Source organism: Podarcis raffonei, chromosome 4 (assembly GCF_027172205.1).
Source record: "Podarcis raffonei isolate rPodRaf1 chromosome 4, rPodRaf1.pri, whole genome shotgun sequence".
NCBI classification, from domain to species: domain Eukaryota; kingdom Metazoa; phylum Chordata; class Lepidosauria; order Squamata; family Lacertidae; genus Podarcis; species Podarcis raffonei.
Genome location: NC_070605.1, coordinates 34,955,724 through 34,969,360, shown reverse-complemented (window position 1 = coordinate 34,969,360; position 13,637 = coordinate 34,955,724). Strand labels below are relative to the sequence as shown.

General features: G+C 43.0%; 1 protein-coding gene across 1 annotated transcript; it reads left to right on the top strand.

Moving 5' to 3' along the window:
- Positions 1 to 429: 429 nt before the first annotated feature.
- On the top strand, positions 430 to 13,446 carry TBX19 (T-box transcription factor 19). The gene is made up of 8 exons (XM_053386156.1): positions 430 to 626; positions 4,006 to 4,270; positions 6,646 to 6,780; positions 7,969 to 8,030; positions 8,376 to 8,437; positions 10,034 to 10,222; positions 11,507 to 11,642; positions 13,058 to 13,446. The coding sequence occupies exons 1-8, from the start codon at positions 430 to 432 to the stop codon at positions 13,299 to 13,301; spliced, it is 1,290 nt and encodes a 429-aa protein (XP_053242131.1). The 3' UTR covers positions 13,302 to 13,446.
- Positions 13,447 to 13,637: the final 191 nt, after the last annotated feature.

Sequence of the window (13,637 nt, the reverse complement as noted above, 5' to 3'; positions counted from 1 at the left end):
GCAGGTATTTGCATCTGCACAGACCCACTTTCCATTCACTGTTTCAGTTGAGGCATTAAACCATTTTCATTAATGGAAATATAGTTCTTGAGCAGAATAATTAGACCCTCCTCAGAAAAGATAAAAGCTTGGTGATTTGAATGGAAGATTCTTCTTCAGAGGCAGCCAATTGCCTAATCAGGCTGTCTCCCACCTGACAGTCAGTAATTAGAAAATGGTTGTGTGTGCATGTTAAAACCTTAACACACAGGTGTCATCCTCCTGCTGGGACATAGTGGGGGGAAGAGCAAGTCTGTGGCAAAAGGCTGAGGTGAGCACATTTGTTCCACTGTGGCCAATTAATTGGTTTAGGTTCAGATCTGTGGGGTTGTTGTTGCTGCTTTTTTTTTTTTAAAAGTCATCTGAGAAGTTTCTGACATTAAAGTCACCATGACTGATTTGGGCTGCAAGAAACATAGTGACTGCACTGTCTCCAGGCTGCTCAATGTGGTGGAGAACGAGCTCCAAGCTGGCAGAGACAAAGGAGACCCCACCGAAAAACAGCTCCAGGTTGTCTTAGAGGATGCTGCACTATGGCAGAGATTCAGAGAAGTTACTAATGAGATGATTGTCACGAAGAATGGCAGGTGAGTCTTATCTTCTGCTTTGAGGAAGCGAGGGATGAAGAGAACTGTTTATGGGACAGCAGCTTAACTGTGCACTTAGTTTATTCAACAACTCACTGGGGGGATTCTCCTGCGCAAGACCCATTGAATGGGACTGAACGAGAGCAGGGAGTAGTAGCACTAATGCACAGCTCCCAGTTGTTTTAGTGGTGCTTGGGCAGGATACTTTGCCAGTGGATTGCACCCAAATACTTCTTTGAACAAATGCTGGTCTTTCTTGGTATATGAACAAACCTGCCCATTTACCCTTTTCCAGAATTCAGAAGTTGTTGAGAGCTGCTATTTCTGTAGATTTGGAGATGGAATATCTGAGTGATGTGTACGTAGCTGATGGATGTTAATGAATAAGCAGAAAGTTAAAAGAACTAAAACATTCATCATCTTCTGGAATAGTATTTTCGTTAGCAGTACACAGTCTTATTGATTGAGTGATTGCATTTATATCCCATCTTTTCTCCAGGGAGCTCAAGGTGGTGGTCGTGATTCTCCTTCTCCTCATTTAATCCCCACAAGAATCCTGTGAGGTAGATTAGGCTGAGAAGCATGACTGGTCCAAGATTACCCAGTGAGCTTCATAGCTGAGAGGGGATCTGAACCCTGGGCTACTAGATCCTAGTCTGACACTCTAACCCCCACCACACTGGCCCTCAGAGATACAGAACTTTCTTGCAGAAAGATTGTAACTTATAAGGGCTCTATTGGATGTGATTTTCCTGCACAGATATCTATCTATATAACCTATGTGTTTTACAACACGTATGGCAAATGTACACAAATTACTTTATTTTAATGTGTACCCTGCTTTTCAGTTCACAACAGAACCCTCCAAAATAGACTTAACATCAAAATGCAAAGCCAGCCAAAAACACATTAATGAAATAAACATTAAAACAAAAAGTGGTGACCCATTCAACATATGTGCACATTATGCAATTAGCGATGGGTTTTCATGACATCTAAATGGTCATGTGTGTTTTTCTCATATATGATGGGGCACACACAGGTTTGACGTCATGGCAGAAAGAGCGCATGAATACCCAAGCTGATTTTTGCCAAAATCCACCCAGAACTTTGTTAAAATATTGATTTACATTGTTCGTTGACAAAATGAATATGGTTAGAATCAGGGGGTTACACGGAATCTGTTCTCAACCCCACAAATTAGGTCAAACTGACAGTACATTCCTAAGCATACTTGTTCACAACTTTGGGCTCAAAAGAGCATCACTCCATAGAATATTATAGGATTGCTGCCTCAAATATATGTTTTCTAGTAAACCAGAACTGAACCTGAAACTTGAAATCTCTCAGGGTCAACACAAAATATTGAGAAGCCCTAGATACAGTATTTTGCTGCTGAGGTAAAGGACAGTATGGGATACACATATTGGCTGCCTCTGCTTCACATGCAGGCTGCCTGAGGAGGCTACCTCATTCTACCTAATGTTAGGGCCAGCCTTGTTTGTTCCTTGAGGGTATAGTGCCTCTGAACACTTCGTTTTCATTTAACTATGATGGTTAATGTTCATGGATGATAGGTCTATCAAGGTTTTGTCTAACTGTCTTAGTAGTCAGTATGGGCTTAAAGGGTGAATGGAGAGCAATGATAATAGCAAGGAGGGGCATTTGGGTATCTGAGAATATCGTGCCCAAGTGCCTCTCGGAACCTGGAACCAGCATTAAATAAATGCATCAGATGAACCATTTTGGTACTGAAATGTGCTTAAATGCAGTTGTTGTTGTTGTTTGTAAGAGAGACGGAAAGGGAGCTTGGGAAGCAAATCCCTTCTCGGTTGTATTGATGATGTAGTGACATTTCTCTGATGAAAATAGGGACGTCCTATTCCATCCCCTCCAACATTTCTCTGGCGAAAATAGGAATGTCTCAAGGAAAAGCGGGACCTTCTGGGATCAAATCAGAAAATGGGGCAGCTTCTGTAAATCCAGGTCTGTCTCTGGAAAATCGGGACACTTGGAGGGTCTGGATGACTACTTGGGCTGTGCACACACCATACATTCAAAGCATATGACACCCCCCCAAGAATCTTGAGGACTACTTAGCTACAATTCCCAGCATCCTTAGCAGGGAGAGGCCATGTGTTTTAAATGTGCTTTAAATAAAATTGTGTCTATGCAGTCTTGAATGGCTTTAAAAGGGGATTGGACAAATTCATGGAGAATAAAGTTATCAGTGTCTACCAGTCACGATGGTGGAGTATGACCTTCAGCATCAGACTAGGCATGTTTCTGAGTACTGGTTTCCGGGGGACTCACATCCTGCTTGCAGACTTCCTGTAGGCATCCAATTGGCCGCTATGAGAATAGGATGCTGAACGAAGGAGATTCAGAAGTGGGGTTCTTAACTCTTTATTAGAAACAGAAAACGTTGCCCTGGTCATAATGCATGCTAGCTTATGCAATCATGGCTGGCTGTTTTGGTGAAAGCACATTGTGATGTTAAAGCGTGTTCTCCTTCATGGAGAGCACGTGTTGTGGTGGGGGCCGCCAGGATACTCCAAAGTTGGGGGCGGGCTAATTGATCGTTGGCCACTGATGCAATTGGGGCTTCCCTTGTTGTTGGGAAGAAGTTAATGTTGCCATTTGTTGATTGACAGCCAGAAATGCTAAAACTCCTTACATGAGGCTAGGGCTTCCTCTTTTCGCCCGTGCATCGGATTGCCCCCTCCCCCAGAATTAGGGTTGTTTGCTTTGACCTTGCTATGCCTGTCATGGGGTCGTCTGCTCTTGGGGCAGGGGCCCGGTAGGAATTTTGGTTTTTGCCTACTGCGTAGCAAATCGTCACAACTTGTAAGGTTGCGGTTAGGCATTGGTTTATGGTTTGGTTGGTTGAGGGGCATGGATTGGCTGTGCCTGCCCCTCTAATGCTGCTGCTGCAAGGGATTCAGTTAAAGGAATCAGGGGCTAACTATTGCTTGTCCACTCTGTCAAGGGGGCTCGGGCCATAGCAATGAGCTCCTGGTTGCATTTGGGGAGGGCTGAGGGCAGCTTCCCTGCTCCGTCGCTACCCCCAAGTATATTCCCCTTTTCTGGCTTTCGCATCGTGCGGAATGTCAGTCTGTCCCCCATGGTGGGGGCAGATAGTCGCAACCAATGCCTAAGCAACCACTCACATTTTTGTATTTTAATAAAGTTGTGGCCAAAATTATGCCAAAAACCTTAAACAAAAATTCTGTGTGATGTGTGAGTTATTGGGGTGGCCCTGGGGACCTCAACACGCAAACAGATCCAGACATAATTTATAAGGAAGTTACTGAACAAGTCATTGAGAAAGATGATTTCTGAGTTTTAATGCCCCCCGTTCCTCATGTTTCTCTTACAGACGGATGTTCCCTGTCTTAAAGATCAGTGTCTCGGGCTTGGATCCCAATGCCATGTATTCTTTCCTGCTTGATTTTGCTCCGACTGACAGCCACCGCTGGAAGTATGTGAATGGAGAATGGGTCCCAGCCGGAAAGCCAGAGCCGTCGAATCACAGTTGTGTCTATATCCACCCAGACTCTCCCAACTTTGGGGCGCACTGGATGAAGGCTGCGGTATCTTTCAGTAAAGTGAAACTTACCAACAAGTTGAATGGCAATGGGCAGGTATGGCACCCTGTTTCCTCCATGCCTCTTGGCTTTGGTTTCAGGCTTCTACCAATCAAGAAATATCAAGGGTGCATTTACGCAATTAGAAGGGCCCTTAGAGGCCTCTTCACCCACAGATGCCAATTATTCCATGGAGTCCAAATGTAAACAGGAATAAACAGGTCTTAATTGGGGCTTTCAGATTTTAATGGACTCCTTGATGTTAAGAGAGACAGAGTGCGCTGTGGTTTAACCATCAGGGATGTTTCCCCCTATAGTTTTTTCTTGTGTGTTAAGGTTTTTACACAGGACTTCAGAGAAGGGGGAAATGATTGTGGGTATTAAGGTTTTGTTTTCTCCCCCATGCCGTTTGGTGCATAAGTGGAATGTTGGCAATAGTCAGGTACTCGAATAAAAGGCTTCTCCTAAATGAAATAATTACTGTGCTTGCTTTTGCTTCATGATAATTATCAATATTCCATTGAATCATCTTTGGCCTTGGGAATAATAATAGAAAACATGTACCTGTACCAGAAAATAAGTGGCATTCTCTACAAGACCCTTAAAAATGCAAAGAGGAAAGTTGGCTCTGTTGGGCTGTTTGTAGCTTTAGATGCATATTAAAAACAATGTTACACATTGCCTTTGACTTGTTTTGTGCAGAACTCTTGTATTGGAACAAAACTGTCAGAAAACCCATTAGCAAGCAATGGGTGAACTTTCAATCTTGTATGCTCTAGTTCGTTGGTGGTCACAGGCAGTCAGGATCTTAATGAATCCAGCCTTCTGAGAAAGATATGAAGTGGGAAATGGCGCTCAGTATCACATCAGATAAGAAAACGGAGGCACAGAGGACCCCTGGCTTGCCAGTTCAGTCACACAGCGGAATAGCAGCAGACCTGAAAATGGAATCATGGCTTCCTGAATGCTGAGCCTACTGTATTTTTCGCTCTATAAGACACACCAGACCACAAGATGCACCTAGTTTTTGGAGGAGGAAAACAAGAAAAAAAAATCTGAATCTCAGAAGCCAGAACAGCAAGAGGGATCGCTGCACAGTGAAAGCAGCAATCCCTCTTGCTGTTCTGGCTTCTGGGATAGCTGCGCAGCCTGTATTCGCTCCATAAGATGCACACACATTTCCCCTTACTTTTTAGGAGGGAAAAAGTGAGTCTTATGGAGCAAAAAATACGGTATATCCTAAGTACAAGATTGTTCCGAGTCATGGAAAGGAATAAAGAGAACCTAAGTAGCTCCTATTCTAAATAATTAGTGATAGATAGTAGCTACATATAAATTGCAATACAGATGTCTTGGCTGTTGTGGTGGTGCCTAAACACTCATGAAGTGCTGTAGTTCAATGTTTTTTGTTGCGATGGTGGTGCAGCTAGATAATTTTATTTCTTGAACTTAGTGGTCTTAATGGGCGGGGGGGTTATTTTTTTCAAAACTTGTTTTTTTTATTTTTGTTGAATATTACAAACAACAAACATACCCACACAAAATTATTTCAGTTACAAGTTTGTACATAGCAAAGCACAGTACAGAAGCAAGGATAGTATACACCAGTGCGATTTTGTCAGCACTCTGCTCTCACGCATTTAGAGATTCATGTTATCACAAGGATACTGTGCCTCGTGCGTGATGCCCCCATTTTCAATGAGCCCCACGTTGCCTCTCCACATACAGCCTGAGAGACCAGTGGATGCCCACATATCAGGACTGAATGATTCACAGCTAATTTAGATTCTTTTTCTCCCATAGTATGACAATGCATTGGGACGGCCCTCTTGGTTTGCATAGTTTTTCAGGCAGTTGAGGTGATCGGGGCTACTGATATTTGTTATTTTTTTAAAAAAAATACCGCACATCTGAGTGATTCCAAGAGAGATATGTTGTGCTGCATGATTCCTTCAGCTAGCTCTCCAACCTCTCTCTCTCTCTCGCCTCAGAAGTGCTTCCTTTTCACACATGTGTGCATTCACACATAACTTTCCCTCTCCCCTAAACTGGAGTAGGTAAGATAGAGCCATGTAGGCCAGGGGGAGGCCAACATGGTGCCCTCAAGATGTTTCGGCCTACAACGTCCAGCATCCTTGGATATTGGCCATGCTAAATGGGAAATGATGGTAGATGTTGTCTACAACATCTGGAGGGCACCATGCTGGCTACCTTTGATGCAGGCTAATGATTTGGAATTGAATAAGACATTAGATCTGATCCAGGGCTAATTCAGACTGTGCCTAAGCCCCACTCACAGAAGCCAAAGGAACCAAACAGTCTCAGCTCATTTCAGTTTCATTGCTTTCAATGAGACTTGATCACAATTAGTTTTTTGGTCAATCAGGACCATTATTGCTGGTCAATCTCTGCCTCACTTTTTCTTGCCACAGATTATGTTGAATTCTCTGCACAAATATGAGCCGCAAGTTCATATTGTTCGAGTTGGAGGCCCACACAGGATGGTAATGAATTGTTCCTTTCCTGAAACTCAGTTCATAGCTGTGACTGCTTACCAAAATGAAGAGGTAGGTGGGTATAAAACATCAAAACAGCTGGGAATTGTTTAAGAAAACCCTATAACTGTATACGCTAAAACCAGTGATATGCTTCCCTACTTAAATGCTAAAATTAGGATGAAAGGGGTGGGGGTTTTTTTGTTTAAATTGTATTTTAATCTTGATTGTAAGCCACCCTGAATATCCTATAGAAAGGCAGGATATAAATGATGATAAACAATTTAATATAGAACAACAATAGTAAGCCTTCATCAAAATGTGACACTTCCACTTATTTATTGTTCTGTCCACTTTCATAGTTGGATGGTCAATTTTATGTTAAGATATCATCTTTTTAATGTAGAATTTGTTAGACCTATCCTGTGCCTAGTTCTCTCTCTCTCTCTCTCTCTCTCTCTCTCTCTCTCTCTCTCTCGTTACTGCAGGTAGCCAATGGGGAAAAGTATTGAGCCCTATTTTGGCCTTTGAAGTAAACGTATATGGGCTCAATGTTCCTGTGTATATTCCCTACACATCTTCCTAAGTCCAATATGAAGATCTGAAAGCAGATTTTAAGTGTGATTGGGCGAATGTGCTTAGAATCTTCCTTGCAAACAGAAACTTTGTGTTATCCAGGTGCCCAATCATGGGTAGGTTTCTAAGCATGTTCACCCAACCACAAGACCTGTTTGCTGAACATGGAAGGTCAGAAGTGGCATTAATGTACATAGGGAGAATGGAAGGAGGTTGACTGTGTGTGCATGCCCACCCATCCTGCCCACTTTTAGTCACATGTGTTTCCCCTAAACACCAGAAAAGGCTTTAGTTCTTGCTTATTTTAATGATACTATGCTAATGGAGAAAGAAAAAAATTCTATCCATGTTGTTGTGGCATTTTAACCATCTTTTTGGCTTCTCTAGGGACACTGTGGATGTTGGCACTGGGATGCTGCCCAATAGCATATGGAACAGAAATTCTGGGCCTATAATTCATTTTCTTCCAGCAGCAAACTGAATGCCATTGCTTCATAAGAGGGCAGTCCTTCAGTATAGTGAACCCACTGACTTATGACTACATGATTAAATAGAATGCAAGTTTCCGCGAGAGCGATTGCCTCTGGCAAAACTTACTCCGGAAAATGGCAGGCTTCAGATGATCAATTGTCAAACGTCAAATTTTCTTGCTAACGCAACTCTTTTTCTTTTTCTAAACTCAAGATAACAGCTCTCAAGATCAAGTACAACCCCTTTGCCAAAGCTTTTCTGGATGCAAAAGAAAGGTAAATTTATTTCCTAATCAGCCTCATTATACCTGCTGCCCTTTTATGCTGGAGTGACCTCAGATAATCGTCCCCAGGCTTGCTACTTGCTCTGTTGACAGAATAAACATGTAAGGTGCACTGTGATGATGGGGCATTAAAACAATAACAACATTTGTACCCCATACTCCCCACAAGAAACCTTCTGGACTTTCCCTCTTGTTTCCCCCTCACAAAAAGTAGGTCAGGTTGAAAAATAATGATCAGACCAAGGTTACTCAATTAACTCCATAATTAAATGGAGAGGCATCTGTGTGGACGTAGTTTTGCTAGAATTGAAATAACCTTAATAATACTATCTTTCAGAAACCACCCCAAGGATGCTTCAGATATTGTCTCTGAAAGTCAGCACATCACATATTCTCACTGTAAGTTTTGCTTTTTGATTTCTTTGTCATATTTGGGAATGCCAATGGCCAATTGGCTCCAGCAACGTGATCTGTCAGTGGTTAGTACAGTGGTACCTCAGGATGCGAATGGGATCCGTTCCGGAGCCCCGTTCGCATCCTGAAGCAAACGCAACCTGCAACTATTCGCCACTTCCACACATGCACTTGGCGCCATTTTGACCGTCTGTGCATGCGTGAGTGGCGAAACCCGGAAGTAACACGTTCCGTTACTTCCAGGTCGCTGCGGAGCGCAACCCAAAAGCACGTAACCTGAAGCTTATTCAACTCGAGGTATGACTGTACCAGAAAGGCTTCTGGTGGGATAACTAACCTTCTAACATCAGGAACATTACTACTATTTTCAACAGCTACCATTTGACTTGTACTTCCCCTCCTGCTCCCAGCTCTACCTCCTTTGATTGGCATTGTATGCTGGATATCATCTGGTTGTTGATGGGATGACATATAACCAGAAGGTTTCTTCTACCCACGACTGTTTGTTTGCTGCTTATTTATTTATTTTGTCCCCAACATTTCTGTTGTGTGCTGCTTGCATGCTAAGCCATTTGCACTTCCTTCATTACCAGATTCTTACGGTTTTCTTAGAATCACAGAACAGACCCCGAGCGTCATCTAGTCCAATTCCCTGCAATTCAGGAATCTCAACTAAAGCATCCATCACAGATGGCCATCTAATCTCTGCTTAAAGACTTCCAGTGAAGGTGAATCTATCATCTTCCAAGGGAGTCCATTCCACTGTGAAACAGCTCTTACCATCAGAAAGTTCTTCCTGATGTTGAGTCATAATCTCTTGTAACTTGAATCCTTTGGTTTGGGTCCTACCTTCCAGAGTAGGAGACAACAAGCTTGCTCCATCCTCCATGTGACATCCCATTGGATTTTTGAAAATGGCTGTCATATCTCCTCTCAGTCACCTCTTATCCAGGCTAAAAACATACCCAACTCCCTCAAGAGTTCCCCATAAGAATGGACACAAAAACCTATGGGAATATGCAGAAATGGCGAAACTTACTGGAAGAATAAGAAATCAAGACAACAAATCTTTTACAAAAGAATGGAAATGGTGTATTGAATATTTACAGATAAATTATAAACAGATAAAAACATTGGCAGGATTATTGTAATAACCTGCAGTTTTATAAGAGTATATATTTAAAGAAGACGAATAAATGAGTAAATTAAGTTAATTTGGCTATGCAGAAGGTATTAAAAATAAATTTAAGGAACTGCAGAAAGAGGGGGAAGGAAGTCAAGTTTTGAAATGTCAAAATCATTGTAAAATTAGTGAAATGTATAAACTTGAAAAGTTTAAATAAATAAAAGAGAAACTTTGAAAGACAGAGAGAGTTCCTCATAAGGCTTGGCTTTATGTTGACAGTGAAACTAAGGCTGTTTGGGTATCTTAAACTAAAAGAATTCCCCCCTCTCTTTGAGCCTGAAACATTTTTGGTAGATTGTGTGTGTGCGCACACACAGAGGCAAAGAAAGGGGTTTTGAGATTGTCATTTGCTGTTATTTTCCTTGATCAATGCTCTTTTCTTAATGTCTCTCTAGTGGGTGGCTGGTTGATTTCTAACCCAGATGCCATGTGCACAGCAGGAAGCTCAAGCTATCAGTATGGTGGGACTTTTCCTCTGCCTGCTGCCCATTCTCACCACGGCTGTGAGCACTATTCGGCCCTTCGAGGACATAGGGCTGTTCCATACCCTGCTTCATACATGCAAAGAAATCACTCTCCAACAGGTAAGTTCTTGGCCTGACATTTTAAAAAACTATTTATGGGGAAAGAGCAACGACCTAAAAAACAACAACAAGGAAACACACAATTTACATTGCAAATGTTAACAAGTACAAATCAAAAGGCAAAGAAACTGAGAGAGTTTTCCCAGGAGAACTTTCCCCTATTGATTCCACACATGGATAAATGGTTCCTATTTCTTCTTTAAATTAAGGGCAAAGATATTTATGATCCCAAAGAATTCCCCTTCCCAAGTTCATGAGTGCATCTTAGGCATCTCTTTTCTGTAATACTCTCCCTCACCTCTTGAGATGTGGGGATGGCAATTAGGTTAGGTAAAGGTAAAGGGACCCCTAACCATTAGGTCCAGTCGTGACCGATTCTGGGGTTGCGGCGCTCATCTCGCTTTAGTGGCCGAGGGAGCCGGCGTACAGCTTCTGGGTCATGTGGCCAGCATGACTAAGCCACTTCTGGTGAACCAGAGCAGCGCACGGAAACACTGTTTACCTTCCTGCCAGAGTGGTACCTATTTATCTACTTGCACTTTGACGTGCTTTCGAACTGCTAGGTTGGCAGGAGGGCAATTAGATTAGGTGCCTTTTAAAAAGGATTAGACAAATTACAAATATATTGAGCTATTAGCTTTCCACGAATCTAGATTCAGGCAGGTAGCTGTGTTGGTCTGACGCAGTCGAAATAAATAAATAAATAAATAGTCCAGTTGCACCTTCGAGACCAACTAAGTATTTTCTGGGTATAAGCTTTTGTGTGCGTTCACACTTCTTCAGATACACTGAAACAGAAGTCACCAGACCCTTATATATAGTGGGAGGGTGGGGTTTTTCTCAGTAGGGTAGTAGGAGATGGGTGATTGACTCAATGGGTATGGTAAACCTGTTGACGACTGCAATTAGTCCTACAGGAAAAAGCATGGGATAGTATGCAGATGACCAAAAATAGCTTTAGCATGTCTAATGAGACAAGAATCCAATATCTCTATCCAGAACAGGTCTCTCCATAGTTTTCAGTTTAGTAAATGCCAGCAGCTCTCTATATTGGACAAACAGGCCAAACCCTCTGCCAAAGGATAAATGGTCATAAATCTGAGATCAGGAATCACAAGACAGGGAAGGCAGTAGGAGAACACTTCAATCTTCCAGGACATTCAATATAGGATCTCAAAGCAGCTTCAACGACAAATAAACATATGCATTCTAATTTGTCATCTTAAAATAATTTTGTTAGAAACATGTCACTGTCGCTAACAACTTTTGCTTCCCTTTCTAAAGTGAATTTGATAGAAAGCAGCAACAATGATCTTCAAGTGCCATCGGTCCACGAAGGCTGGGCTGCAGTACCCTCCAGTCACCATGGCAACTTGCTCCCAGTGCCTCACAACAGTGGTACGGCCACCCCGGGTCCGAGGTAAGCACCCCATTGATTTGCAATTGCCCATAGTATCAGCAGCAGCCACCGAGCAACCTTAGCAGCTTTCAGTGTAACAGTTCCCTTGGAGAATCATCATGTATGACAGTGGCCTCCCTGGAGATGAACAAGTCTCTTTTTGCTCAACCTTCTCCACAAAATTGTGAAGGAAATGGGTAAAGGTGTGGTCTACACATGCAGCAGAATGAGATGGTAGAATACTGAGATTGTAGAGTGGATTGTAGCAATTGCAATGGCAAGGAAGGGATTCAGTTTTTCCATGGGGGGGAAAAGGCCTGGAAGTGAAGCACCAGTACAGTAGGGAGAAAGGCTATAGCCCAGCCTTACCTTCTGTCCTAATTTTCACTTGGATGTAGCTGTAGACAGGGGAGTATTCCATTTAGGTCGAAGGATGGCATGTGAGGTGGCAGAATGAGAACGGATTCAAAAATTGCATGAACCCAGGTCCCAGTAGAGACTATGGATTCCAATCTCTTTGTAAAACAATGAAATAACAATGTATAACTTTAAGACAAAAAAATCTGCCAATAGTGAGTGGCCTTTACACCTGGTCAAAAAAAGAGGACATGCAATCGCACAATCTTTTTCTATCCTAATTTATATGCATGGAGCATACTTAGAAATAAATTAAATAGAAATGCAATACAACCCACCATAGTGGAGCAGACTGGGTGAAAACTGACTGGGAGTTTTGTGTGTCTGCTGAGTGCACTGTCTATAGGTGCAAGTTGTTGACAGGCAGCTTCAAGATCTTTGCTTTTGCTTCTTACAATTATTTATACTGACTGGACAGCCCTTCAAATGAAAGACTGACCTCTGTACAGTAGGACACAAGGCACACAATTTATTAATAGGAGCAATTGCACCTTTTGAAAGATTTCCATTGCTTCTGTTTGGCTGTGATTTTTTTCAAAAGGACTTAGGGCTAATGGCTGGCTAGTTTACCGCAAGAAGTGCCTTACACCCAGCATCCCTAGTAAAGGTAAAGGGACCCCTGACCATTAGGTCCAGTCGTGGCCGACTCTGGGGTTGCGGCGCTCATCTCGCTTTATTGGCCGAGGGAGCCAGCGTACAGCTTCCGGGTCATGTGGCCATGATGACTAAGCCGCTTCTGGCGAACCAGAGCAGCACACGGAAACGCTGTTTACCTTCCCGCTGGAGCGGTACCTATTTATCTACTTGCACTTTGACGTGCTTTCGAACTGCTAGGTTGGCAGGAGCAGGGACCAAGCAACGGGAGCTCATCCCGTCGCGGGGATTTGAACTACCGACTTTCTGATCGGCAAGTCCTAGGCTCTGTGGTTTAACCCACAGCACCACCCGCGTCCCTCAGCATCCCTAGAGACCACTGCAAATTTCAACTGTTGAGTGTTGTTGTTTTTGCTTTGCTTCAGTCACTATCCATGCCTATGGACGGTCAGCAACAATGCCCTCAATGTGGCCAACCTTGCGAATGATGCAAGCAGCAGCCCTCCTGGACCGTTCCTGAGAAGCAACATTGCATTGCCTGCCACATCGTCCTCTGCTTCAATTCCTTTGCAGGGGACAGTTGCCAGCAGCATGGAAGCACAACTGGAGCCCACTTTCTCCAGGTTAACAGAGTCCACCTGGGCATCTGTAGCCTCCCATTCGTTTTAAAGGACCACTGGGCAGTGCAAGAATGCCTGGTAGCACCCTGGACAGAACAGGATTTAAGGCTGCCATTCTTGCAGCAAAGAAAAGAACATGTTTAGTGATGTGCCGGCTTTTACAAATCTTGAAATCTTGGATGGTGATTTGGGCAAGTATCCTCTGCTGTTGCAGTTCCCAGCCTTACAGGCACAGAGTAAAACAAATCCCCACGAGGAACTCTTGCTACCAGTCATGTCAAATAAGAGAGGAGGAAAGACTCCCATTAAGAAGACATAGAACTTAAAATTATTTCAATCTATTTTCATATAGGTCAGATGGTTTCTCAGGAACATATTCATTACT

Excerpts from the sequence above, each read along its gene's own strand:
- TBX19 (XM_053386156.1), top strand. The coding sequence starts at position 430 with ATGACTGATTTGGGCTGCAAGAAACATAGTGACTGCACTGTCTCCAGG. Across the intron at positions 6,781-7,968 it reads CTGCTTACCAAAATGAAGAG|ATAACAGCTCTCAAGATCAA; the intron begins GTAGGTGGGTAT and ends TCTAAACTCAAG. Across the intron at positions 8,438-10,033 it reads GCACATCACATATTCTCACT|TGGGTGGCTGGTTGATTTCT; the intron begins GTAAGTTTTGCT and ends ATGTCTCTCTAG.